At 36.6% G+C, this 25,937-nt stretch overlaps 3 protein-coding genes across 3 annotated transcripts; 1 reads left to right on the forward strand and 2 right to left on the reverse strand.

Moving 5' to 3' along the window:
* The first annotated feature begins 722 nt into the window (after positions 1-722).
* Positions 723-17,772, forward strand: LOC113733887 (uncharacterized). The gene is made up of 25 exons (XM_027260109.2): positions 723-1,250; positions 1,385-1,494; positions 2,953-3,304; positions 3,919-4,073; positions 4,443-4,682; positions 5,482-5,591; positions 5,684-5,761; positions 5,851-5,957; positions 7,032-7,129; positions 7,213-7,328; positions 8,318-8,421; positions 8,500-8,577; positions 8,708-8,786; positions 9,006-9,174; positions 9,517-9,587; positions 11,218-11,298; positions 11,383-11,453; positions 11,819-11,915; positions 13,258-13,317; positions 13,592-13,646; positions 13,826-14,226; positions 14,307-16,226; positions 16,322-16,894; positions 16,978-17,036; positions 17,268-17,772. The coding sequence occupies exons 3-25, from the start codon at positions 2,958-2,960 to the stop codon at positions 17,455-17,457; spliced, it is 5,259 nt and encodes a 1,752-aa protein (XP_027115910.1). The 5' UTR covers positions 723-1,250; positions 1,385-1,494; positions 2,953-2,957; the 3' UTR covers positions 17,458-17,772.
* Positions 17,773-18,180: 408 nt separating this feature from the next.
* On the reverse strand, positions 18,181-20,741 carry LOC113734541 (DNA-directed RNA polymerases II, IV and V subunit 9B). The gene is made up of 4 exons (XM_027261127.2): positions 20,578-20,741; positions 20,349-20,424; positions 19,065-19,223; positions 18,181-18,490 (listed from the first exon to the last, which is right to left on the reverse strand). Exons 1-4 carry the CDS (start codon positions 20,604-20,606, stop codon positions 18,410-18,412), a joined length of 345 nt encoding a protein of 114 aa, XP_027116928.1. The 5' UTR covers positions 20,607-20,741; the 3' UTR covers positions 18,181-18,409.
* Positions 20,742-22,121: 1,380 nt separating this feature from the next.
* LOC113733888 (uncharacterized) lies at positions 22,122-23,849 on the reverse strand. Its single transcript, XM_027260110.2, has 2 exons — positions 23,715-23,849; positions 22,122-23,249 (listed from the first exon to the last, which is right to left on the reverse strand). The coding sequence occupies exon 2, from the start codon at positions 23,202-23,204 to the stop codon at positions 22,392-22,394; it is 813 nt and encodes a 270-aa protein (XP_027115911.1). The 5' UTR covers positions 23,205-23,249; positions 23,715-23,849; the 3' UTR covers positions 22,122-22,391.
* Positions 23,850-25,937: the final 2,088 nt, after the last annotated feature.

Consider the following 25,937-nt stretch of genomic DNA (forward strand, 5'->3'; position numbering starts at 1 on the left):
ACCATATTAAGAAAACAGAGGTACTCCTTCGACCTCAAAATGGAAAATGGGAAGTCCATGCAAGGTACAACTTGAATATACCGGCCTTGGTATTCTTCCCCTCTCAAGCACCCGCCTTTATCCAAATACTCCCTCCGTCCCACTTTGACAGTCCTGTTTCTTTTTTCACACAGTTTAAGAAAAAGTAGTTAACTTTGTTGGAAAAGTAAATTTAGATTGCTATTTTTCTAAAATACCCTCACATTAAATAGAGTACAACTTTATGGGAACTTGAATTGATGGTAAAAAAAGAATCAACTCTCATTAAATGGGGTAGGTTCATAGCAACAACAACTTGTATTGAATAAGGGTATTTTAGGAAAATGAAAATAAAACTACATTCTTCAATTGGAAAGTGGACTGCAATTTGGGACAGACAAAAAAGGAAAACAGGACTATCAAAGTGAATATTTACCCTTACAGACTGTGATGGAACATCATGGACTGATTTTTCAATTAATCAAATTAATTTCAAAAAAAATTATCAGTGCTAAATTTTTAAATTGACTAAATTATGTAGAAAATATAGAACATTGCATTTAAAAAAAATAATAATACTAAAAGCTAATCAAAACTGAGCTCCAATTAAAAGATAATTTTAACTTAGCTCCAGTAATCATCGAATTGGAGTACAATTTTAGTCTTATATATAAGAAGAAAAAGTCATCTGGAATTTGAAAATCATATAGCCTTGGTCCTTTTGGTCGTTTCTTTACAGAGTAAAAGATTTTTCCTCTCCTAAAAAAATAAGAAGGCATCTTTTCGGTGGGCCTTTATAGATTCATACAAAACGACGCCGCTTGCTCTCCCCCGCACTCTCTCTCTCTCTCTCTCTCTCTCCTCTCTTCTCCTTGTCTCTATACAACTCTCTTCGTCATCAAACTACAGACCTTCAATACAACATAGACACAGAGCTCCCTCCAAATATATCTAAAAAATTAATTATAAATTGTAAAAAAGGAAATAATTTCCTCCTCTTTACTCCATATTTTTTCTCAAAATTCTTATTTGTCATAGTTATTTGTGAAATTGTTCAGACCTATTTTTTTGTGGATCCCTTTTCTCGGTTTTACCTCAGTTTCACTCAACTTGCAGAATACCTTACCGTTTTGTTGACAGACAAACTCCATTGCTGTTAAAATTCAAAATTTCGGACTCTGGAAATTCAAATTGTCGCTGGGACTTTTACTTGAGCTTTTTTCTTGCAAATGGTAGATCTTAAATTGGGAATTTTTTAGTGTTCTGAAATTTGTATGTGATTGTTTTCTGTGGCGGTTTGAACTTTTGAAAAGTTGAACTCTTTGGCTCTGTTTGTTTATTTATTTTGTTTATTTTGATGGTACAGTGAAACTCTTATGGCCTATGGTCGGTCAGGGTTTTGGCAGAACCTCGTGGCCAAATTTCGGGTTTTTGGCGATTGCCCTTTTAGTTAACAACCTTAAAGCCTTTAGAAAGGTCAGTTTTTATTGATTTTTGGCTTTATTTTTGAAGCGTTGTGCTTATTTTGTACGTCCCGCTGAAAAATTGTTTTTCATTTGGGCATAGCTCGACTACAGAGCATATCAGGATGTGGTTAGAGGGTTTTTTTTTTTTTTTGCTCAATTCTGTTTCAATTATAATTGCTCCTTGATAATGTGTATTGCCTTTGTCTGAAGTGGAGAGTTATGAATGTCAGTTCATGAATTTAGGGTTTAAATTGTAGGGTGACCTTTTTTCGTTGTTCTTAATTTTTTTGAGAAAGCTTACTGCATTGGGAACTCAAATTAATATGGCTGCACAGTAGGGAAAAATGCAAGAATGTAAAAATTGATAGTTAGGCCTATAAATTCTCCATTAGCAAATTTCTGGGGTTTCTTTCAGATCTTTATTTTTCTGAACATTCTCTCTTACATTCTTCAGTTGCTGAGATTGAAAATTGTAGTACGTCGGTAATGTGTATTGAAATGGTTGAATGATGTTTAACAAATTTTAATGCCGACATTAGGAATCTTTATTTGTGGAGTGATATTGTCAGTGAAAGAGTGCAATGTTTTATGGTCAGTGTCAAAGAATAGGTGAAGTTTTGCAGAAACACACTCAGAGGTCCTTTGGATGTACTTTCCATGAAATGCTTCCCAAATCAATGGGCTTCAAGTTTTAAATCTTTCAAGAACTAATGCCGAAATAACTAACCACGACAAATAGGGCTTGGGAAGACATGGAGGATGCAACAGAGGGTAGATGTTATTGGTCACTATGTGGAGGATTTATGCTCCATGAAAAGTGGTCTTGCACAATGAAACAAGTGTGTTGATCATGCACAACATTGGAAAGATAGAGTGTGTTAATTGTTCTCTCAGCTTTGTTGGCTTGCATGGCTGATGTAATGTAGGCAGAAGAATTTTGAATTTTGGTTGCTATTTGGGAAGCATGGAAATGTATGGATTGAGAGTTTAAACTGTTGATTTGATAGATGATTGAGAGGTTGGCAGAGGCAGATTTCATCAGATATGGCAAAATTGCATCTAACTGGAGCTACTCATTCTCTGTGTTTTTTCCCTACCAAATATTTTGTTGGCTAGAATTTAGCAATCCAGAGATTCTGTTTGGGATTGAAAAGGAGAAGGAAGTATTATGTGGTTTTTCAGAAGACACGAAATCATTTTTTAAGAAGAAAAGCTTTGGGGATCAGTAACATTCATAGAGCGGGTGCAGCTTTGTCAACCAAATGGATGCGGAGGGTTTTCTGATCACTCTGAAGTGATAGGGTTTTCTGATAAACAATTGTTTCAAAGTTTTTCTCTCTTGTTTTGAAATTTATTGTAGAAATAATGGCTTTGTTTTATTTTGTGTCCACTTTGTTTGATGGGATGCTCCTAGGCTAACCTATCTTGACCGCATATTGGATTTTAATGCATGATTGTTGCTTAACAGGATACATGGCTCTTCAGAAATACGTCCCAGGTGGTGATGCGCCTTTGGTGATTAAGAAGTCATTGAGTTTTTCCAGCAAAGCAAATGTAAAAGCTCAATCTGGAGATTCACAAACACGAACAACAGAAGCTGATGTAGATGTTGACTTCAGGGAGATCTATTTTTTGATCATGCATTTTCTATCAGCTGGACCTTGTCAGAGGACTTGTGGGCAGCTCTGGAATGAACTTCTGGAGCACCAACTTTTACCTAGAAGATATCATGCATGGTATTCTAGGAATGGAGCGCATAGTGGAGATGCAGATGATGATGGATTGTCTTTCCCTTTGAGTTATATTAAGTTGGTGGAGAGGTGATCTATATATATTCTATTGCCCTATGATAATGTGTTCATCCACTTTTTTTGTAAAAGAAAAGAAATAGTAGAAGTTGCATGTTTGGGTTGATTAAGTTTCACCATGGGTCTGAATTTTATTTTGAGGCACTAATGGATGATAATTCTAGATTGAGATATGCATATTATGTCCTAACACATGTTTTGTGCTTACAGAGTGAATATTGATCTTGATTTCTGTTATATTGCTTGAAATAACACCATGCAGTACAATGATATAATGCTGTAGGAATGAAGGTTTTAAGTGTTTCCAATATCATCCATTCCTTTCTTCTGGATGGTATGGGTTCAGATTCACATTGTAGATGTGTGAGCTTGGCGTAGAAAATTTACTTATCCGGATGTGGCCAATGGCATTAGGCCCACTCTCCCCAGTCCTTCAGCCCACCCCGTCCTCACTCTATTTCTCTGTAGACTGGAGTGCAAAAGGAATTTTGAATAAATATTGAGGGAAATAAATTGTTATAGGCATGATATAGTTGTTTTGAAGTCATAAAAAATGGTATCTCTTTTTTTGCTTCCTGACTTTCCGTGTGAGATTTAATGCCAGATATTGACCATGAATTTGTTAGGTACCCCCACGTTGAAAAGGACCATTTGGTTAAGCTTTTGAAGCAACTAATCCTCAATGCCGCATCTCCTGCTCATGGGGTGGTTGACAGAAATGCTATAAACGCAGCTGCTGTCCCTACTCTCTTGGGAACCAGTTGCTTTTCACTTCTGAGCAGTATGTGACCTGGATAAGAAATTGTTTGATTCACTTATTCCTTTATTATTTGTATATTGGTATTGCTCAATGTTGTATTTGTGTTCATTAGCATCTCCAGAGTGATTTTAGAGAGGCTTGCAACCTTTAATTTTAACTAGTATTTTATTTGCAAAAGCTTTTATTTCATTCTTGAGAAAATGAGTCATGATGATCGAGTAAAGATAGAATTCTGACAAGATTGCTTAAGAAGCTATAATGCTACAGAAATGTATGATGATGGATAAACTAAAAGAGGTTGTAAAAATAGGCTCCTGCGAAGATCTCACTTGTTATTATTTTTTCTCATTTATTGCTTTTGCTGTCGCTCTCTCTCTCTCTCTCTCACAGGTGAACAAAATAAGGCAAATGATGAAGTAAATCATCCCCCAAGTTACATGCGTTGGCCTCACATGTTGGCTGATCAATTTCATGGACTAAGTCTAAGGGAAATTGGTGGTGGTTTTTCCAGACACCACCGTGCACCCTCTATTCGTGCAGCTTGTTATGCGATTGCAAAACCATCCACCATGGTGCAGAAGATGCAAAATATTAAAAGAGTTAGAGGACACCGTTATGCTGTTTATTGCGGTAAGTATTTCCTTGCATTAGTTTTCAACTTCAGGTGGATGCTGCAATGATAATTATACGTCTTGGAGGATTTCCATGTTCCTAGAGGTGCATTGTTGAGATGTTTGCATTCCCTTTCTAGCTCTCTATCTTTGATGATTTATGTTTCTCTCTCTTTTTCCTTTTTTTTTATTTTTAAATTGGTTCTTTTCCATCATGACGATAGGTAGGATGATCTTGCTGAGACATCTCAAGATAATTGTTTATGAGTTGCCCATTTGGGATAATTAAGAGTACCTTTGTGGATAATTTGGAGTTATGACAAACCAGATTTATTTAAAATGAGCTTAGTAGTTTCTATTTTTTTGAATTTCCTAGCCTTAAAAGAGACTGAATTAGAAGGTGATCGTATATGCAGGTTGTATTCTTTGACAATGTTTGCACTTTGGATTGTACTTTTGCAAGTTATTGCGTGATAATAGCCTTTGGCATTTAAATTTCTAAGGGCCAGATTACGGTTTTTGAATTCAGACTCTCTAGATGTCAAGACCTTGCAACATAGGTACACTCTTTAAGGAATTTATTGGCGCTGGCTTTTCAACACCTGTCATGGTGCTTTTCTATACTGCATTTTCGTGTCCTGTTATGTCAGCCACCTGCACTGCTTCTCAGCCTCCCTTGATCCTCAAGCGTGCATCTCTATGTGTTTGCTTCCCTAAATTGTTCATCCTTTTTGTATTTGCTATATGTTTATAGCTAGCTTATTAGAAACAATGTTGTGTCTTGTTTTCCATCTGAATGAATTAAGAATTCCTTTCAGCCATTTTTGACCGGTCTGGGAGATTTGTCATTACTGGCTCAGATGATCGACTTGTTAAAATTTGGTCAATGGAAACTGCATATTGCTTGGCCAGCTGCCGAGGACATGAAGTATGTTTAACTACAAGTATTCAAGGTACATTGGTTCCATGTCATTCTCCATTTCTTAGATTTGACTTTTGTACCATATCACATTTACACAGGGTGACATCACTGACCTCGCTGTGAACTTCAACAACACTGTGATAGCTTCTGCGTCAAATGATTGCATCATACGTGTTGTAAGCTTCTATTTGGGTCAGCTATTTAGATATTGTGATGTCTGTTGTTGATTGGTCATTTACATTGTTGTCATGTTCATGTCGGGTAGTGGAGGTTGAATGATGGCTGTCCAATATCAGTTTTGAGAGGTCATACCGGAGCTGTTACTGCTATTGCCTTTAGTCCAAGACCTGGCGCCTTCTTTCAGCTTTTATCGTAAGTCTTTTGGTTCTCATCTTTTTGTTGGTTTTTCAGGTGTGCTTTTGCACCAAATTGAATAATGAAGCTTAATCTTTTTACATCAAGAAAGATAGCTATACATCAAGAAAGATAGCTAAAAAAAGAAAAAGGAAAGCTTTGAGTTCAGTTGAAACATGAGTAATTAAAGGTTTCAGTAGTTGCTCTAAGTGGGTGAATGGAAGCCCTCGCCCAGTTGGATGCTATTAAATGTTGAACTATCATTAACATAGCCTTGACAGAATCAATACTCAGGAAGCCAATTGTGGTCTCTAAATGTCCTGGAAGCAGGAGGGTGGCTTCTCATCTAATACAGTGCTCCATATCTTTATAGGGCCAGATGCCTTTTTATACCCAATTTTTTTTTGTATAATCTTGTCTGTTTGGATACAGAAAGGGTTCAAAGGGGCTAAATATATGCAGGTGAAATATCAGAAATCTGTCTACAGAATTTGATACCGAGAAAATCAACCCGGGCATCTGGTGACTGGTGTTCATTAAAATGGTTAATTAAAAAGTGAGCGGAAGAGAATCTCTACACTGCCTTGCATTAGACTTTGTATTTGAGTTCCATTTAACATGCTAGTCTCAGTTTAACTTGGCTGAGATTGTGTGGTAGTTAAAGAATGGAAACTTAGTGGCTGTAAAAGTCACTTTATTAAATCTTAAGGGAAAATCCATGTAACAGTGGTGCAGGGTTGAGATTACCTGTTTATTCAATGAGGTCTGATAGCTGTAATGGTGGGGAAACGAAAAGCCCTTGTCTCCTCGTATTATTGGATAATATCTCCAGTTAAGGAAGTGAAAATTATTTTAGAAAAACTAAATGAAAGATGAATGGAGTTAACTGCTCAAACATGAGTTTGTTATATCTGTGCTATTAAACATAATTATATTTTCTCCTCTGCAATCTAAAACCTTCCTATCTATTGCCTTTCCCCACATGGACAATGTTGAGTTCATATTATGTGGATTTGGTCTGTGTAGAACATATATATCTTTTTTATCATATTTATGCTGACTATATTTATCTTTATTTTACGTGTATCATAGGTCCTCTGATGATGGAACGTGTCGTATTTGGGATGCTAGATGCCCAAACCCCAAAAGTACTCGTGTATATGTGCCAAAACCTTCAGATCCTGCTCCTGGTTAGTTTGTGCTTCTCTGGTACTAAATGAAGTTGGTCAATATTGTATTATCAATTATCTTACACAATGTCTTAAATGCTTAGGAAAGAACAATGGTCCTTCATCAAGCAGTGCCCAACAAAGCCATCAGATCTTCTGTTGTGCTTTCAACTCTAGTGGAACTGTTTTTGTTACTGGAAGCTCAGACACTCTTGCAAGGGTATACCTGAATCTATAGCTATCAAATTCAATTGATTTTACATTTAAACAGACCCAAACTCTCCCACCAATAATTGGATTTGGTCCTGCATAAATCCAATTATTCATTGGTTAATTAAGGATGGATTTTAGTCTCCTACACCCTGTTATCTCCCAATCCCGCCCACCCCCCCAATTTTCACAAGTTTCCTCATGGTGTTGTCTCCAATAATCAAATTTGCTTTTTCTTCGTTCATTTCTTCTTCTTCCTCCCCTTACTTCCACAGCCTTAGTAGCTTCCTCATCCTCTGTACATCACCAGCAGGTAATCCCATTGTCAGTGCCAGAAGCCATCCCTCACGACCTCTGTATGGTCTCATATTGTGATAGAAACCAATCCATTTTTGCAACCCTCCTCAAATCTGATAATCTATACTTGAAAATATGCTTACTGTGCTGTACTCATTTTAAGCATCCAAAGTTGCAAGAACCATTTAAAGACTCACAAGTCAAGATTTTAATAATCCGGAAACTGAGTTAATTGAATTCAAAATGCAAAAAGTCCAAACGGAATTGAAACAGATTCCTAGTTTCCCATTAGTGATTTAACCATCATCAAAATCACATGAAAGTACCTTATTCATAAGCCAGTTTGACGAAAAGTGTGTTTATTTGCTATTTTTGTGCTTTATTCGTTTTCTTTCTAAAGCATTCAGAAGTTGTGCATGTCTTGTTAGTGGTAGGGAAAAGTTGATGGGTCATATTGACTAATTGGATGACTTGGGTTGAACCCAATTACACCTATCATCTGCCAAAACTCCTGTAGATCATGATTCTTTGCTCAATCATTCTTTACTGTAACTCTCTCTGTTGTGCCTTGTTGCGAATGATGACTTGTGGATGTTATTACAGTTGATTTAGTGGTAAGCTGTATTTGTGTCTATATATATGCATAACTCTTGCAGATCAGCAAACCTTATAGTTTCCTTGTGTGAACGTGATTTTCTCTAGGTTTGGAATGCTTGCAAGGGCAATGCAGAGGAGTCAGGACTACCTAATCATGAGATGGATGTTTTAGCTGGACATGAGAATGATGTAAACTATGTCCAATTTAGGTCCGTCTTCCCTGATACATTGACTGTGATCAATGACTTAATCTTTGTCATATATAATCTTTTTTTCTCATCATGCAGTGGCTGTGCTGTGACATCTAGATTTTCAGTCTCTGATACTTCAAAAGAAGAAAACATCCCAAAATTCAAAAATGCATGGTGTGTACTCATGTCTTGACAAAGAGATGTAGATAGTCTATTTGCTGTTTAGAATATCTTGATGAATTATTGTGTTAGTTTAGATAATTGCATTCCTTGCGTTAGGTCCAATCTAACTACTCTCCTTCAGGTATAACCAGGACAACATCGTCACCTGCTCTCGCGATGGCAGTGCTATCATATGGATTCCAAGATCTCGTAGATCACATGTGAGTTTGTCCAAGTTATTTTTTGTAGTAATTTGGGAAAACAATCCTTTTCCTAGCCCTCTCATTTGCTAATAAGGGACAAGCTTTTCATTCTTTCTCAATTTGTCAGCTTGGCCAAGAGATTTCATTTGAGGGGCTAAAGTAGCGTTGCTTTATATACTCCTTTATATTGTGGTTTAATGAATTTTGGCTTACAGTCCACTAATTTTCTAATTTTAGGGTAAAATTGGCCGATGGACACGGGCATATCATCTTAAAGTTCCGCCACCACCTATGCCACCTCAACCACCGAGAGGAGGTCCTCGTCAAAGAGTTCTTCCAACTCCTCGTGGTGTTAATATGATAGTCTGGAGTTTGGACAATCGGTTTGTCCTCGCTGCTATCATGGGTATGTTGCTCGTTGGTATCAATGTCTTTCTGCAGTCATATTTTTGCACTTTCCTGCCATCTAAATTGTTTTGCACTTGGTTCCCATGAAGTTGACCCATGTGTGTTTGCTTCACAATTTTACAAAATGGAGGTTGTTATTCAACAAAGGTCTTTGGCAGTTGATCTTTACTTTTGAAAATTGTTTTTCAAGAAAATATAATCCTGCATCCTGCTCCAATTTCCCTGTGCATAATGGAGGCTCTAATATTTAGATCCCTAATGTTGTTATCATATTATTCTCTACCACGTCTAGGTTCTATTAGATTGTTTGGTGCAGAATGATTTCTTTTCCTTGTGGCAGATTGCAGAATATGTGTCTGGAATGCTGCTGACGGTAGCTTAGTACATTCTTTGACAGGCCACACTGAATCAGTAAGCCATTTATCTCTCTCTCTCTCTCTCTCTCGCTTTGTGCCTAGTGTAGTTTTTGGACATAGATGCAAACTCTAGAGTTTTTGCTGCTATTTAGTGGTAGATCTTATATTTAAATGATAACTAAGATAGAAACTATATTGCATATAAATGATAAGACACCATTTACATCTTGAACTCTTACACAAATAGTGGATCTGTGTGCTTTGGTATCAAAGGTGTACTAGAGTAAAGGGCGCTTTAACCATTCAGCCATGGATGCTTAGCGGGGGTGCTCGCACATGGTGAATAACCAAATTCCAATTGAAATGAAATCTTTAGGATAAATCAATGCAATTTAGCAGGAATCAATGAAAGGACATCAAATCAAATCCTGGATTTTCGAATTGATAGATATAATGAGAGAGATCAGGAATTCTCACTATTTCTTAGATTCATGGAGCCAATTCAATTCAGTGGGATCTTTCATTCACTTTTTTTTTCCACCAAGAACGTTTTATAAAACTCTTCAACAGCTGAATTTGGAGTATCCTACTTGCATGCCGTTTGCAGGGTTCAATAAGCAATCGATATTTCATGATCAAGGGTGTAATACTCTTTGTGGTAGTGGTCCTTATATATTGTATTAACAATCAAAATATGGTCAAAAGCAAAAATCTCTATTTCATAGGACTTCTTCGTATGCCTGTGAATTCCATTGGACTGAAAAATGATGCATTGGAAGAATCCGTTGGGTCTTCCAATACCTATTGAAAATTTAGCAACTGTTTCCCATTTATTACTATTACACATATATATCCTCTCCAGTTGTTTTTTAATTTTTATCTTTATTTTTAATGTGTACATGGTTCTCATCTGAGGAATTCCAATTTTCACTGATGAAGACTTTTTTTTTGACAATTACTTTGTGATATATAGGCTTTATTTACTCATTCACATTTTTTGAATTCTGAACACTTCGTAGGCTCTTTCTTACTGAATTGCTCAAGTCAGTGTTGTAGTGCTGGTGAAAAGGTTTTATTACCTCTGGATCTTTATTGGTTGGCTGGTTAATTGATAAATTTTTTATTTCTTCAGTTTAGGTTTAATAAGTTCGCCAACCAAACAAAGCCAATATGATGTGCTACTTGATCAAATAGTCTGTTTTGTTTTGGAATGTTGCATTTGCTTTTCATTTTTGATTGTCTTACTATGTTGTTTTTAAAATATATGTATGCTAACAGGAGGTTTTCATTTCATATGCAATCATTTTTATTGCGTTGTCTTTCGCTATGAAAGTAATCTGATCTGCATCAAAATAACTGTTATTTGATCCACTTTTTCAGGTTCTTGCTTGTGCCTTGTATATTTATAAAATTTCAACTCTCAGTTCACCTATAACATTTGTATGAATAATCGAACTGTGAAAACATGAATAATTTGAGATTGGTGCCTTTGGTGGAGAGTTGTTAAGGTCCTATGAAGATCTAACTTCATATGCTAAATCCCCTGTCCTGAATCTTTCACTGTATTTCCTGCTTATGCCCTTGTCCTGTTATGTGGCATCTCTACAATTCATGCTTTGCTTCATTGCTATTTGTTGCTTGTCTTGTCACGGAGCCACACCTGACAGTCGTCGTGATTTTTGCAGACTTATGTTTTAGATGTTCATCCTTTTAACCCTCGAATAGCAATGAGTGCGGGATATGATGGGAAAACGATTGTCTGGGATGTAAGTATAAACCGGATGGTTTTGATATCTCTCAATTGTTTCTCTTTTAGGCTTTTCATGTTGTGTCTCTCTCTCTCCATGTAGATATGGGAAGGCACACCTGTTCGTACTTATGAAATTGGACGCTTTAAGCTGGTTGATGGAAAATTTTCTCCGTGAGTTAATGAATTTTACAGCTTAGTTCCTATTTTCCCTTCTTTGGTTATTGTTTTTTGGTTTGGTGGTATCTGTTCATTTATCTTTAGAGTTGTAAGTAGTCAAAAGCTTTTCTGCATGTTGGGATGTTGTTTAAAAATGCCTGTGCAGTTTGATCAGTCCATTGAGTCTATTATGGCTTCTGGAGTTATGTGGTTCATCTGTTGAATGCATTGGAATGAATAATTAGAATGCGTCTTAATTTAGTTGAATTTATCATGGAAAAGACCAAAAATCCAGTTCTTTGAATCACTTCTGAGATCCATGCTCATATGCAAAAGGCACAAATTATACAGTATATTGGTCTAAATGAAACTTTTTTCAGGGATGGAACATCAATTATTCTCTCTGATGATGTTGGCCAACTGTATATACTTAGCACTGGGCAGGGAGAATCCCAAATGGATGCCAAATATGATCAGGTATGAAATCATCACATCTTTTCAGTGGCATGTTTGGGAATACAAGCGTTGCATGGTGGAATACTCAAAAGTTTGGGTCCATGGTGATTATTCTGGTCTTTGCTGCACCACTGGATTGCTGCATTTATCACATTATTAGTTGCTATGGTGATTAGAGAAGTCATGGCGCCCGCTCAGTGTTGCATGCCAAGGAAATAATCAAAAGAAAATGAAGGAAATTTGGAAAACAATTTAAGTTAGTTAAAAAACTACCGAAAGTCTTAGACCCACAATACTTCAAAGAAATTCTACTACCTTAGTAAACTTCTTCAATCATTAAATAAAAAACTTTTGTGTAGCATTTCCCAAACTTTTCCTATGTCCTACTATTAGTTAAACTACACAATATATTAAAGGAATTCACATTCACCTAAGTACTTATGCTCTCTTCCCTTTTAGTTAAAAATATGGCTACCTGGTTGATCAGAAAAAAACCTGCGTCTACTTATAAGAAATCTCAAATTGACATGACACCAAAGTCTTACCGTATTCTACGGAATGAGAATGGGAGAGTAAGAACCTGGAATTGGTTGTAAGTTTGGACTTGTTCTATGTCTTTAGTTCTTCTTCGACTCTATGCTTGTGTTCAACTTGTTTTTGTTTTTTTCTCTTTTTTTTCCCAATTTAAAAATTGAGCAAGTCTTTTCTTTTTATAGGAGCCTAAAGTAGTTATCTGTGATCCTATAAGATTTACACTTTCATACTATTGATGTCTGCTGCCTTGTTTCCCCTCCGACTTGTTTAGTTATTTTCTCTTTTTCCTTTTTTTCTTGCCATTTCTTTATCCCCAAGATGTATTACCTCTACTTGTTCAACTGATCTTCCATGTTTTTTTTTTATTCTACTACAATGAAAAAACAAATTGAATTCGTTGTAGCAAATTTTCCTTTTCATTGTTTTTCAAGAAATTATTTTTCTTTCTTGTTTAATAATGTTTAATTTCTAAAAGTCATTGCTCAATAATCTTATTCCAATTCAGAGTCTTATTACATTAGAAAATTTGCCTTCTACTTCTAAAACCAAAAAAAATGTCGCTGTTTCATAAATAGCCCCAACAATTCTAATGAAAGCATTTATAATTGGAGACACAAGAAAGTCATTAAATTTTATTGTGAGGGTAACTCTGGGAAAAAAATCTAAACACCCCACTCTAACTCCCACATTAATTTGGCATAGGCACGTGTGTGCGCGCGCACGTACGTGCTTGTGTACTCAGCCTCTAATAGCAGGGTACAAGGCCATTCTTGATTTCATTGCCTATTCTGTTTGATGAATTGGTAATCTCCTTTATGTCTGTTTGCAGTTCTTCTTAGGGGACTATCGACCACTTATTCAAGATACACACGGAAATGTTCTTGACCAGGTTATTCGTTACTTCTTCTTCTGCATTTGTTACCTTGTTACTTTATTTTTTTTACCATGCTTCCTTTGATTTACTTCTCAGAGTTTGTAGAGGGTAGATGACAGACAGAAAAGCTATTCCTCTTCATTGGTTTTTAGTAATATTGATTGCATGAATGTGATATTTATTTATTATGATATTTATAATGATTATTAATTGATTTGCATAATAGAGGATTTTTTTTTGTTTTATTTTATCAAGGACGATGAGGATGACTTCTAGTGATTTTGTGTAGGAAACTCAGCTTTTACCTTACCGAAGGAATATGCAAGACCTTCTTTGTGATTCAGGTCTGTTCTTTTCTTTCTTCCCAGCTCTCTCTTAATGATTTTCTTCATCTTAGTTTGTTGCTTATCAGTTTTTTAAGTGCAGCTTGTCTTAGATTTTCCTAATTAAAATTCCTCTTTGTATCGGATAGAAAGTAAAGAGTATATCTTAGTGCTGGTTTTCGATGCATTCTTTTTTGCAGCCTTGCTTCCGTATCCTGAGCCTTATCAGAGCATGTACCAACAACGGCGGCATGGAATCTTGGGCATTGAATGGCGCCCTTCTTCTGTAAAATTTGCTGTTGGAGCTGATATCAGCCTGGACCAAGATTACCAAATGCTTCCCATAGCAGACTTGGACGTTTTGATTGATCCGCTTCCAGAGTTTCTGGATGTTAGGGATTGGGAACCAGAAATTGAGATACAAAGTGATGATACTGATTCAGAGTATCATATAACTGAGGAAATCTCTTCTGGAGGGGAACAAGGAAGCTTAATTTCTGTTTCTTCTGGTGACCTAGAGAGTAGTGGAGATGACAGTGAGGCTGAGGATTCCCATAAGGATGGCCTTCGAAGGTCAAAAAGGAAAAAACAGAAGGCCGAAGTAAGTTTCTTTTCTCATCTTATTTCTTGACAGCATATTTTGGGAACAGATAATGACATCTTATTTCTTTAACTACCCAGATTGAGGTCACTACATCTTCTGGAAGGCGTGTTAAGAGGAAGAATCTGGATGAATATGGTGATAGTTCCCTTGTAATTAGTCGTAGTAGAAAATCAAAACTTGGTCGTAAAGTCTCAAGGAAAAGGTCATCGTTATCTAAGTCTTTACGACCTCAGAGAGCTGCTGCCAGGAATGCTCTTCATTTATTCTCCCGAATTACAGGAACATCAACAGATTTAGAAGAAGAATATACCACCGAAGGTGATTCATCAGGAATTGAAACCATACTTGATGATTCAAGCATTGTCAGTGAAGACTCGGATTTATCTTTGCAAAATGAAGGAGGAGAGAACTTGAAAGGAAAACAAATTTCTGTCGATCAGTCTGAGGATTTGGATAAACGTGATCTCCGGTCAAAGCTTAATCTAGATGCTGGAGCTAAGAGAAGATTAGTGTTAAAATTGCCAAACCGTGATGCAAGTAAATTTTTAACTCCAAAATATGGTGTCCCTGAATCTGAAAGCCAGCGTGTTTGTGCAGGCCCATCATCTACAGCTCCTACACCTGCAGATGAGGGGAAAAGTTTTACACACGATCACAAGTACTCTGTTAGTGATGGACATGGCAGTGAAATGGATAAAAGCCATACAGGCCAACCTGCAAAGATTCAACATTGTTTAGACTTGCTTGAAGGGTGCAAAGAAAGCAATATTGGTTGGGGAGGGGTAAAGACTCGCACTTCTAAACGTTCAAGGGTGGGTGAATCAATGTCTTCAGTTGCACATGCTGGATCTATTCCATTTCTTGATGGACACGACAAGACAGAAAATGCTTCATCTGCTTCTGCCTTCCAAAGCGGAGGTAAGACTGATGAAATGATTGAAATAAACAAGGATGAAGTTAGTGCCAGCATTCTTAATAATTCTGAAGCTAGGAATATCGATTCAAATTCATGTTTGATTGACTCAAAGGACATTGAAAAATCATCATCTAAGCAGGTGATTGATGGTAGAACTGGACTTTCCATTCAACTTACTAATGGGAAAGATGACAGTTTTAAATTGCTAGAGAAACCTGTCACAATGCCAACAAAGCTGCGCATTAAGTCAAGAATCTTTATTAGTGATCATGAAAGCTCTGGAAAGATAGAGGGTCAATCATCATTTGAGGGTTCTGGGCACAATTCCTGTTGCATGTCTGAAAGTTCAGACATTAGGAAGAACTCAAGTTGTGGCCCTCTTGTCAATGAAGAGACCAGACTACCTAATTCAGAAAATGGAATCCATGATCAGGTTGGTAGGTCTTCCAATTCTGTGTTGCTGGACTTGCATCAGTTGCCTCCTCAAAATAGGATTTTCAGTGCTGTTTATCGAAGGTCAAAGTCTCTGAGGGGTAGAAGTAATCAAGAACATGACAACGGAAATGGAGCCAGTACTTCAGCTGGAGAAGATCATAATTTACATGATGAAAATGAAGCACTGACTGAAGGTGTCAGGAGGCCAAGGTCCATTAGATTGAGGTCATCAGCTGCAGATGATCTTAGCACAGATGACGGAAATCTTTTGCAAATTGAAGGGGTAAGAAAGGCAAGGTCCATCAGATTGAGGTCAACTGCTCGTGATTCAAACTTTTCAGGCAGCAAGAGTAAAATTAAGGAAGCCCATGGTGCTTCATCAAATACTCCACCTTTTGCAGAAAATTCTTCAGTGAATCGAGATGATAACTCTTATGAAGAACAAGGAATGGGTGCAAAGGTTCCTGTTATGGGATTAAGACCGACCAGAAACAGAAGAAGTAGTTATTATGATCGTGAAGCTAGTCCACCAGATAAAAGGAAACCAATTCAATCAACAAGAAGTTCATGGTTATTATTGTCAACACATGAGGAGGGCTTCCGGTATATTCCCCAGCAAGGGGATGATGTTGTGTATTTGAGACAGGTTAATTTGAGTTTTCATTTAGTAAATTATTGTAGATTGGTATACTCCTGGTATATATTCTGTCTTCATTCTCATGTGCTTTGCTGTTTCCTCAGGGGCACCAAGAGTACATAGCTTACAGCCATTTAAAGGATTTGGGCCCTTGGAGTACACTCAAAGGCCACATCAGAGCTGTGGAGTTTTGCAAGGTTGAAGAGCTCGAGTACTCAACAATTGGTGGTTCTGGCGAGAGCTGCTGTAAAATATTACTTAAATTTGTAGATCTGGAATCTAGTGTAGTTGGTAAATCGTTTAGACTGGTTTTGCCTGAAGTGACTAGCTTCCCTGACTTTCTTGTTGAGAGAAGTCGATATGATGCTGCCATTTCGAGAAAGTGGACTTCTCGGGATAAATGCCAAGTTTGGTGGAAAAATGAGGGTGAGGAAGATGGTAGTTGGTGGGAAGGCCGGATTTTGGCTGTAAAACCTAAATCTCCTGACTTTCCAGACAGTCCATGGGAAAGTTATGTGGTTCAGTACAAAAGTGATCCCAGGGAAACACATCAACATAGTCCTTGGGAGCTGTATGATGCTGATACACATTGGGAGCAGCCTCATATTGATGTAGATATTAGAGACAAGCTGCTCACTGCTTTTGCCAAGCTGGAGCGATCTGTGATTAAGAATCGGGTAACCATATAAATTCTCTGCTGGATAGGAGCATATGGCTTGGTTTGAATATGGAATGTTCTGATGGTTTGTTTGATCTGCAGGACTACTATGGGGTGCAAAAATTGAGAGAAGTTTCTCAAAAAGCCAGTTTTATTAACAGGTGCGTCTTTGAAATTAATTTTAACATGTGATCATGGAACTGGAACTGCTTGCATTTTTTATCACTAGTTGTATTGTTACTGGTGAGGTCCATGGAGTAACAGTGAAGAGGCCATCAAGCCCTCCATCTTTGCAGATGCATTAATGGATATCTTGATTGCAAATCCAATGTAGATTGTATTGTTATTTTGTTGAAGGTCACACTGACAAGTATTTTAATGGAGATCTGCAGGTTCCCAGTTCCGTTGTCTCTTGAAGTGATCCAGAGTAGATTAGAGAACAACTATTATAGAAGTTTAGATGCAATGAAGCATGATGTTAAAGTACTGCTGTCAAATGCCGAGTCCTATTTCGGAAGAAATGCTGATGGTTTAGCAAAAGTTAGACGTTTGTCTGACTGGTTCACACGGATACTGTGCTGATTGTAGTTTTTGGGGACACAATTTTGTAGAAAATTCATCTGACATTAGGCTTTTAGGCCAAGCTGGTCATCTTGTATATATACATTCCTCTTTCAGTTTATGATTTGCTCTCCCTCATTTCGTTGGCTAGGATAGGGCAACTCCAGCTAAAGAGAAAATTGGTTTGCCTTTATATGGTTGATTGTTTAGGGGAAACTAATTTAGGAATCTATAATTTGCTGGTTGTTGGAATGCTTCTTCCAACGAATGCATTTTTGTATGTTTTTGACATTGAGAATTGGCATCAATTGGTACAATATTTTTAACGTTTCTCTATTGCTTGTATCTTGTATTGGCGTGGTTCAATCACATTTGCATGCAATACTTCATTGCTTTGAGCTTTCTGGTTCAATTAGATTTGCATGGAACGCTTTTTTTTCGGTGAGCTTTCTCGTTCTGTTTTACTTAGGGCACCAAATGTCCAGGGTATGTGACTATTCTACTTGTTCAGTGTGATCTATTTAAGCTTCATAAAAGTACCTTTTAAACGCTGATATTCAGGCTTAGTACAAGAACTTAACTGATAAGAGATTTTGTGGCCTATTACCGTATTAACCACAGGCCAAATGGGAATATCCAGCCACGACCGCTTACGATTTTCCCCCTATATAATATGGATTCCTGCTCAAAATTCCACCCGGGTAAAACTTATGGGCGGTAGTTACTAATTTCCATCGAATCATGTGTTCTAAAATCTTATGCATAAATCAATGTTTTTACCCCGCTCCATGCTAAAGATAAAAACTAGTTGCTGATCCAGAAAGTGAAAGACTTAACCTAGATTTCCAGTACAGAATTTAAAAAGAGAACTGGAAAAGTACACTGATTCATACCGTCAGTCTTTTTCCTAGAATTGTTCTATAGCTAATCCAGCAGTATTCTTGGCAACTATGCCACTGGTTAGACATGAATTTCAATCTCTCCACCTGTGACCACAGTTTGTGTTGCAGCAAACAAAGAACAGCGTCATACCCTCTTCCCCTCTAGCAGTTGCCTGTAAAATTGTTGAACAATGAAAATGTTAAAACATCATTCAAGCATCAAGAGTTCGAGAAATCTACTACCCATACTACTATTTCTGACTACACTAGGATTAAAACACCAGGATTTTTAGCATAAATTTTCTAGCCAACAACCTTATAGAAGCTTTCAATTTCTGGTCAAGAATTGAAACAGTTTGGCTTGTTCCTTAAGATCTCAAACCAAATTAATGCAAAACAACCGAGAGAGTAAGCTACAGTCATATTGACTCCACATATATATACAATTCCTTATATCACCAATCTATAGCAGCCATAACTGTCAAAATCTAAAGAAAAGGCAATATGCATTTCAACCTCAGGAATTGATATCAACATCACATAAAACAAACAATCTTTAGAAGGGAAAAGCACCTATTTCTATTAAGTCAAGCCAGATGCAAATGCCCAGACCATGCAACTCTTGAGACAAAGACATCAGCCAAGCTCAAGCGCATCACAGCACAGACTTAGAACAAGCAATATGGAGCGGCAATAACTAGTAAAGTTAGCTGTGTAGCAGCATGAATCTGAAGTTATGAAAGTCACCTGAAAGAAAACAGCCTCTCCATGACCACACTGAGCACAGTGCACCGACTTGGTACGTGGAAGGGTTGGATCAGCAGCTACATCCTGCAGGACTTGGGTTCGCTCTCCAACACTATGGTGTATTTCATTTCTGTAAACACAATTGTTATCTGCAGCCTCCTATACAGAGTCAAGAAGATTCTTATGAGGTAAAAAATGACCCACTTATTATTTAGCATCCGGTAACTCAACTCAAGGAAATGATAGCTATCCTTTCTCAAGATCAACTAACATGTCCGCTGACATGGTGGTGGAAGGACAAAGCAGAAAAACCAATCAACAAATATTTTTCACCCAGAATTTCAGGAGTTCATTCATCATATAATAATGTTTATTTTACCAGGGGAGACATATAACAGCTACAGTAGATAGACAACAGCATTTAACATCACTTGCAATTAATATTGCACGCTAGCTAATATTCTGGTCAATTACTTACTTGAAGCAGTTAGAAAAGTGAAAATATGCGGTGTGAAGCAAGGCCACTTAAGGCAGAAAAAATTTAGTCAAAACATACTTGGATTGTCAAAAGTGATTTTACTCAAATAGAGTTGGTCACTGGAGCAAGGTAGAACAAGAGATTCTGCATTACATAGGTCAGCCTCAATGACCCCATACTAACCAATAAGAGCCACCCAAAAAGTTACATAAAGGAACTGAAATTTAAATTGCTGCAAATTCAGCAACGAAAGCCCTTGGAAGGCAAAGGGGTCATTAAGAAAACCCTCCTTTATTTTACAAAGATGGATGGAGAAGCAATGAAAGATATGGTTATGGTAACATTGTTCATCCATGCTTCATTGGAAAAAGCAATGTGAAAACAGAGAGTTATTCTGAGAGAAAAGTTCAAATCATGATCTCAATCCAAAAAAATCAGGGGAGCTTGCCTATAAAAATGGTTTTTTTTTTTTCCATTCTACCGCACCCAAATACCAGTATGAAACTACTTTTCACGGAGATGTGAAACCTCCTGTTGCCCGTATTTTCCTAACTAGCTTGACTGCTAGACTCAAAATCATAACTATCTTGCTTTAACAAAATGCTACCAACACTATTAAAAAAAAAGACAAAAAAAAGGGTTGGGAAAGATAAAAAAAATAAGCTGTACGAAGGAATGAATTTATTTTACACAATCAAAGACAGCTAACAGTTCTGATTGAATTTAAGCATAAAAACTTACCAAAAAAAGAATTTAAGCATAAAAACAAAAACCCTGAACCCTTCGAGATAGGAGGGAACGGAAACCTGGTGATCACAGTTACGGCAAGCGTAGAGGAGAATCTTCTGATCTTTGTCTTCCTTCGGGTACAGAATGTTGTTGCTACATTATTAGCAAATTTATCAATTTAATTGAGAATTTAATTATATTCGCCCAGACAAACAAACGAACGTAGAACACACACATTCACACAGTTAATTGACAGATAAAAATAGAGGAAGAAAAATAGGTAAGAGCGGATCAATGTGGACTGACCATTCACGGCAAAACTTCATAGTACTCATCTTCTTCTTGGGAGCAGGATGTTGAATTGTCGATTGATTGAAGCTTAACAAGTTTGGGTTTTCGCGTTCGAGTAGGAGAGCCTTCTTCTCTCTTTATCCCCTCTCTCGGCTGCCTATGGAGCTTTAAATATGACCGCCCGCCCAGCAGTCGCTTTAAGTTTGGTTTACTCATCAAGTACCCTCCACCCACTAATCTAAATAGTTCATAAAATGGGAATTAACTTTATCAAAGTAAAATCAATGCACATCATAGTAAATGTTGAATTGTTAAACTTGAGTAGAGCCATAGAGAAATTTAACATTTTATGAAGGTAAATTTAACAATCTCCCAAAAGAAGATCAAATAACTATCCCTATTTTTGAATTAAAAAAATTGTATATAAAACATGACAAAGAATAGTTTATAAGACAAAATATGTACGTCAACTAAATACAAATTAGAGAGAATAAGTATTTATAAAATACACGTGTACATATAGGATTCTCTATAAAACACACGACATGTATACATATAAGATTTTCTTATCAAACTTAATCGAATAATCTATAATCTATCAGTTACTCCTTATCAATATATTTCTCGTTTTATCGAAGGAACCCAATCGAATAATTCATCAGTAACTTCTTATCAATACATTTCTTGTTTTATCGAAGGTAATACATTTGTCGTTTAATCAACTTATATATAATGTTGAGTATTACATCCATTATTTAATCGGATTGATCGAGTTGAATATTCGTGAGTATCGAGGTTCACCTAACCCATTACCAACCCTAGATTTCAACGAAGTCTTTTTTTCTAGATTATTTTTTTCCCTTCTCTTCCTGCTTTCCAGAAATTTTCGTTTCTTTTATAAGAAAATCATTAAAAGGCTTCTTTTTTTCAAAGAAAAAAACAAACACAAAAAATGCTTGGCTTTGCAAGTTTATCTTTGAATGACTTTGCCGTATTCGAGTAACTATAGCCCTCATTCTCAAGTGGAACACGGCAAAATGGCTGAGAATCAATAGGCAAAATTTTTAGTTCTTCCACTAGTACGAGTCACTGTTTTTTTTTCGCGACCTCAGGCGAATGGGAATTTAAAGATTGTAATCCATCCGTACCATGGTCCTCTAAACTAACCACAAGAACCCCCATAACCTAACGGACTTAATATACTGCAAAGAACATACTGAACTTTGGTGTGGAGCCTGGAGTATCAGTTACATCTGCAGATGCAGCTTCTACTTAGTCTCTCCATGAAAGCACATTTATGAACTCACGCAGATTGGAAAGACATTTAACTTTACTCCTATGCAGCTCCATCTCGAGATATGAATCAGCAGAAAAAAAGCCATAGAATTGCTTCCATTCAGCAATGCAAAGTAATCGGCAGAAGTTTCATGCCCGATTCACGGCACAATACTAGATAAACGTAATACAGAATCAAGGCCGACAAATTATGCGCAAGATCTGCTTTCAGAACCAAAATAAAGAAGATTATAGAGAAAATGGAAAAAGTGCATATATTAGGATAGCAGCAGAACACAAGCTTACTGTGGATTAGTAGCCAATCACTAGCTTCACCAATATTGCCCTGTTGCACAACCAAGCAAGAAACTAGAATTCAATAACAAGATAGCTAAATTCTTACAACCAGAGAATAAGAGTCATACAACTGAAAAAAAGAACATGTAATCATCCAATACTTGTATGGGCTTCCAATATCATTGACGCTTCTTTCTCAAACTGACAACCGAAAAAGCAGACACTAAAATCAAGAAACTCCAATCAGCCCGACCACCTCAATGCTTCCTGCTATGCCTCCTGCTCCTGGAGCTCCTGCCCTTCTTCCGGCTGCTTCTTTCTTCAGATTCAGATTCAGAGTCGGAGAATGAATCAGATCCAGATTCAGAGGTTGAACTATATCTGCGGTGCCTTCTCTTCCTCTGCTGCTTCTTTTTCTTCTTCCTCTTCCTCCTCCTCTCTTCCTCTGAATCTGTGGATGAACTGTAACTAGTCTCACTCTCACCAGAAGAATAATCAGACCCTGTCACAGATGATCCGCCACTATCAGACTCAAAAACTGAAGCCTCGCTATCGCTACCAGATTCTGTATCAGACTTGTGCTTCCTCTTGGTCTTCTTAACCTGTTTATCACTCTTCCCTTCCTTCTCAGTATCAGGGTTATCTAAATCATAAGAAATTGACACCTTCATCCTCAACTTGGGATTTTTCAACTGTTGCGTGCGAGAAGGTCGTGAAATATAGACCCTTTCATTCTTGCACTCATATGTCCAATGCCCAGTTTGGAAGCACTTCTGGCATTGGGAAGCTGCCCCAAGAGTAGACATTGAACTCTTAAGATCCTTCCTTTCACCCAGCCTAACTTGTTTCTCGGTACTCATCAAATACATCTGCCTCTTAGCTTCTTTCCTTTCTTGCCATCTACTCGGCCCTTCCTCTTTCTGCCCATAGGCATTCACGTTGCGTGCAGCCGCAGCAGCTGCACGCTCAGCTTGAGCTCGGCTAAGACCCTTTGCGGCTGATAATGCTGCCGCCTTGATTCTTTCAGCGGCATCCTGAGCACCACTTTCCTCTTTGTTACCCGATGACATATTTGTATCCTTTCAGACCCTCACTCCAACAAATTCTTCTACTCACTGGATCCAGACAACCAAAAAGACGGGGAAAAAACTGATCAATTCCTCTGATGATTCTAACTAGCCGAAATAAATTTGAAACATATAATTCCAGGAAAAGTAAAAAATTGCGAAAATAGGTAAAGTTGCGAAGCATTAGAATCTGGCAAGCAAGTGACAGAATATGGATAACAAATTAATCCAAAATCAGCTAATATCAGAAGGGCTTCAAAGAAAAGTCAAAGCAGCTGCACAGCATACGAAGATCAAGTGGAGATGGTAGTCAAATTGTTCAGATAGTAGTATTTATTCGCATGTGTCCTAAAACTAGCGGATTTGACTCAGTTATGCCAAAAAAAAAAAACAATTCTATTCCAAAACTGAGATATAAAACTTTCTGCAAATAAAACCCTAAAAAAACAAATCAGCCCCTAATTATATTTATACAGAGAAAAGACTTAATAATCAGTGATTGAAAATTCATACCAATTCTCGTATATATACAGACTGGCTTGCTTTCCGGTGCTTCCGATTTGCCCCACAGAGGAAGAGGCGTTTGGAGAAGAAACGCCGCGGTGTCGGATGGCCGTCGTGGTCGGGCGAACATATACTCTATTAGTCTTTGGGATAATTTCAGAAACCTCCCCTAAGATTTCTTCTAATATCAGTCAGTTCCCTTAAGGTTTGTTAAATTTTACTTACCTCCCTTGTTCGTTTGATAAGACTAAATATTCCTATCAAAGGTCATGAATGACAACATCACCCTTGCTCTTAATAGCTACTTAACCAAAAAGCTAAAATAAAAAAAAATTAAACCAAAAATATAGATTAAAAAAATTGCTATATAATAATGGTCAATATTTCTTTTATATCGAAATCATGATAGAACAACAAAGGACGTGGGTAATTTAAAATCAACCACTTAGAAGGATTTTTTTGAGTAATTAATACTTTGAAACATTTTGTGAATAGTTATGAGGAAGTTAAGAAATATTTTTAGGAAATATGTTTTAATACATGATATAGTTTAAAGGTGCGGTTGATAAAACTGAAAATTGAAAATTGAAAATTGAAATCTGAAATCTAAAATCCGAATACATTAAGCTATTGAATTGTTAAGTACTGAATCTAATACATTTGAGTGTATATCACATTCAGTGATAAGTGAATAATTTATCACTTATTTTTTGAAACAAGTTTTACCTAGAAAATTCAGTACTGCTTAATTAATTCAGATGTACAATTTTTTTGTTATCAAACGCATCTAGACGTGTTAAAATCTGAATCCATTAAGTAAAAATATTGGATTAGATTATCAAATGAGACCTAAGTTGTATTGAGAACTAAAATAATCTCTTCATATGGGTAGTTTATAATATAAATCCTATTTATAGAAAAAAATTTATAAACAAGTCAAAATTAAAAAAGATAATAAAAAATGATCTAATGACCAAATATATGTTTAGAAATATCCCTTTTTTGTTAAATATCATGCATTATATTAGATAATAATTGGTGTATATCTATAAAATGATTCGTTATTGCATTTATTGTAGCTTAAATTTTCATATTTTTACTTTTTAATCTTATTTTAAATTTTTATCATAAATAGGATAACATAAGGATAGTGTTGGAACAAAAGTATCATTTTTTTTTTTTGGATTTCTCCAAAAGAGCTAAAATATTTCAAGAAATGTCAATTCAACGAAGATAGGTGAGATTTTAAAAACTTAAGAGGTATTGAGTGATATTATGTGTAACGTTAGGGGCGTTTCTGAAAGCTACTTGAAAAGTTTCATCTAGTGAATTAGCACATGGTACTATTATTTTCCCTTTATATTGAGTTAGCCTTTTTTTTTGGGATAAATTACACAGCACCCCCATATTTGCAGCTATTGTAAATTAACCCTGTTGATTTTTATTGAGTTCAGCATATCTTTAGACCTAAAAAAGAATCACCTTCACGAATTCATATTTCAATTTGTCATAACCTCCTCCTTATACCTCTTCCAAAAAGCTATTGTATATTTAATTGCTATTGAAAGATAACGTTGAGAGGATAAGCTAAGAATAATTTTTAAAATTTATCTAATTTCCATCACGCCATCATATCTAAAATTTCTGTCAAAACAAATATATTCCCAGTCAACTTTGGCTAAAAAGTGCCACAGCTAGAATCATAATAAAGTATGTAATATAATAAATAAAGGAGATCACTTGTGAAACACCCTATTACACTCTAAAAATGCTACACCTATACCGATCCCGGCTCGAAAAGCTGTGGCGATCACACGCGCAGCAAGAGAACCTACAATAATATAGACACTCACTAAATAGTAAGCCTCCCACCACTACCCCCGCAAGCGAGCCACCAGCAACCCTCCTAAGGGTGAGGTTGAAACAATGGTCACACCTCTCAGCTACGCCAATCTACAGAAAAAATCGCAATCATATAGTTAATGATACGATACAAATCACAGTTCTATAGCCTTAATTTACTTGCTCTTACTTACTCTGGGGTAATCCTCGGGGCCTTGCTTTACTATAGTCCATCTATTAGATTGACAAACTTTTTTAACTTCGCACTAGATTTGAAATCTCCAATTTAAACTTAAGAACATATTTACTTGCCTTATTCCCGAGTTTATAATGTTTCTTAATTGCCTCATGGGATTTACACAAGCCCTTAAGGGCTTTTGACCTCACAAC

The sequence above is a fragment of the Coffea arabica genome, chromosome 3c, assembly GCF_036785885.1.
Source record: "Coffea arabica cultivar ET-39 chromosome 3c, Coffea Arabica ET-39 HiFi, whole genome shotgun sequence".
Classification (NCBI taxonomy): domain Eukaryota; kingdom Viridiplantae; phylum Streptophyta; class Magnoliopsida; order Gentianales; family Rubiaceae; genus Coffea; species Coffea arabica.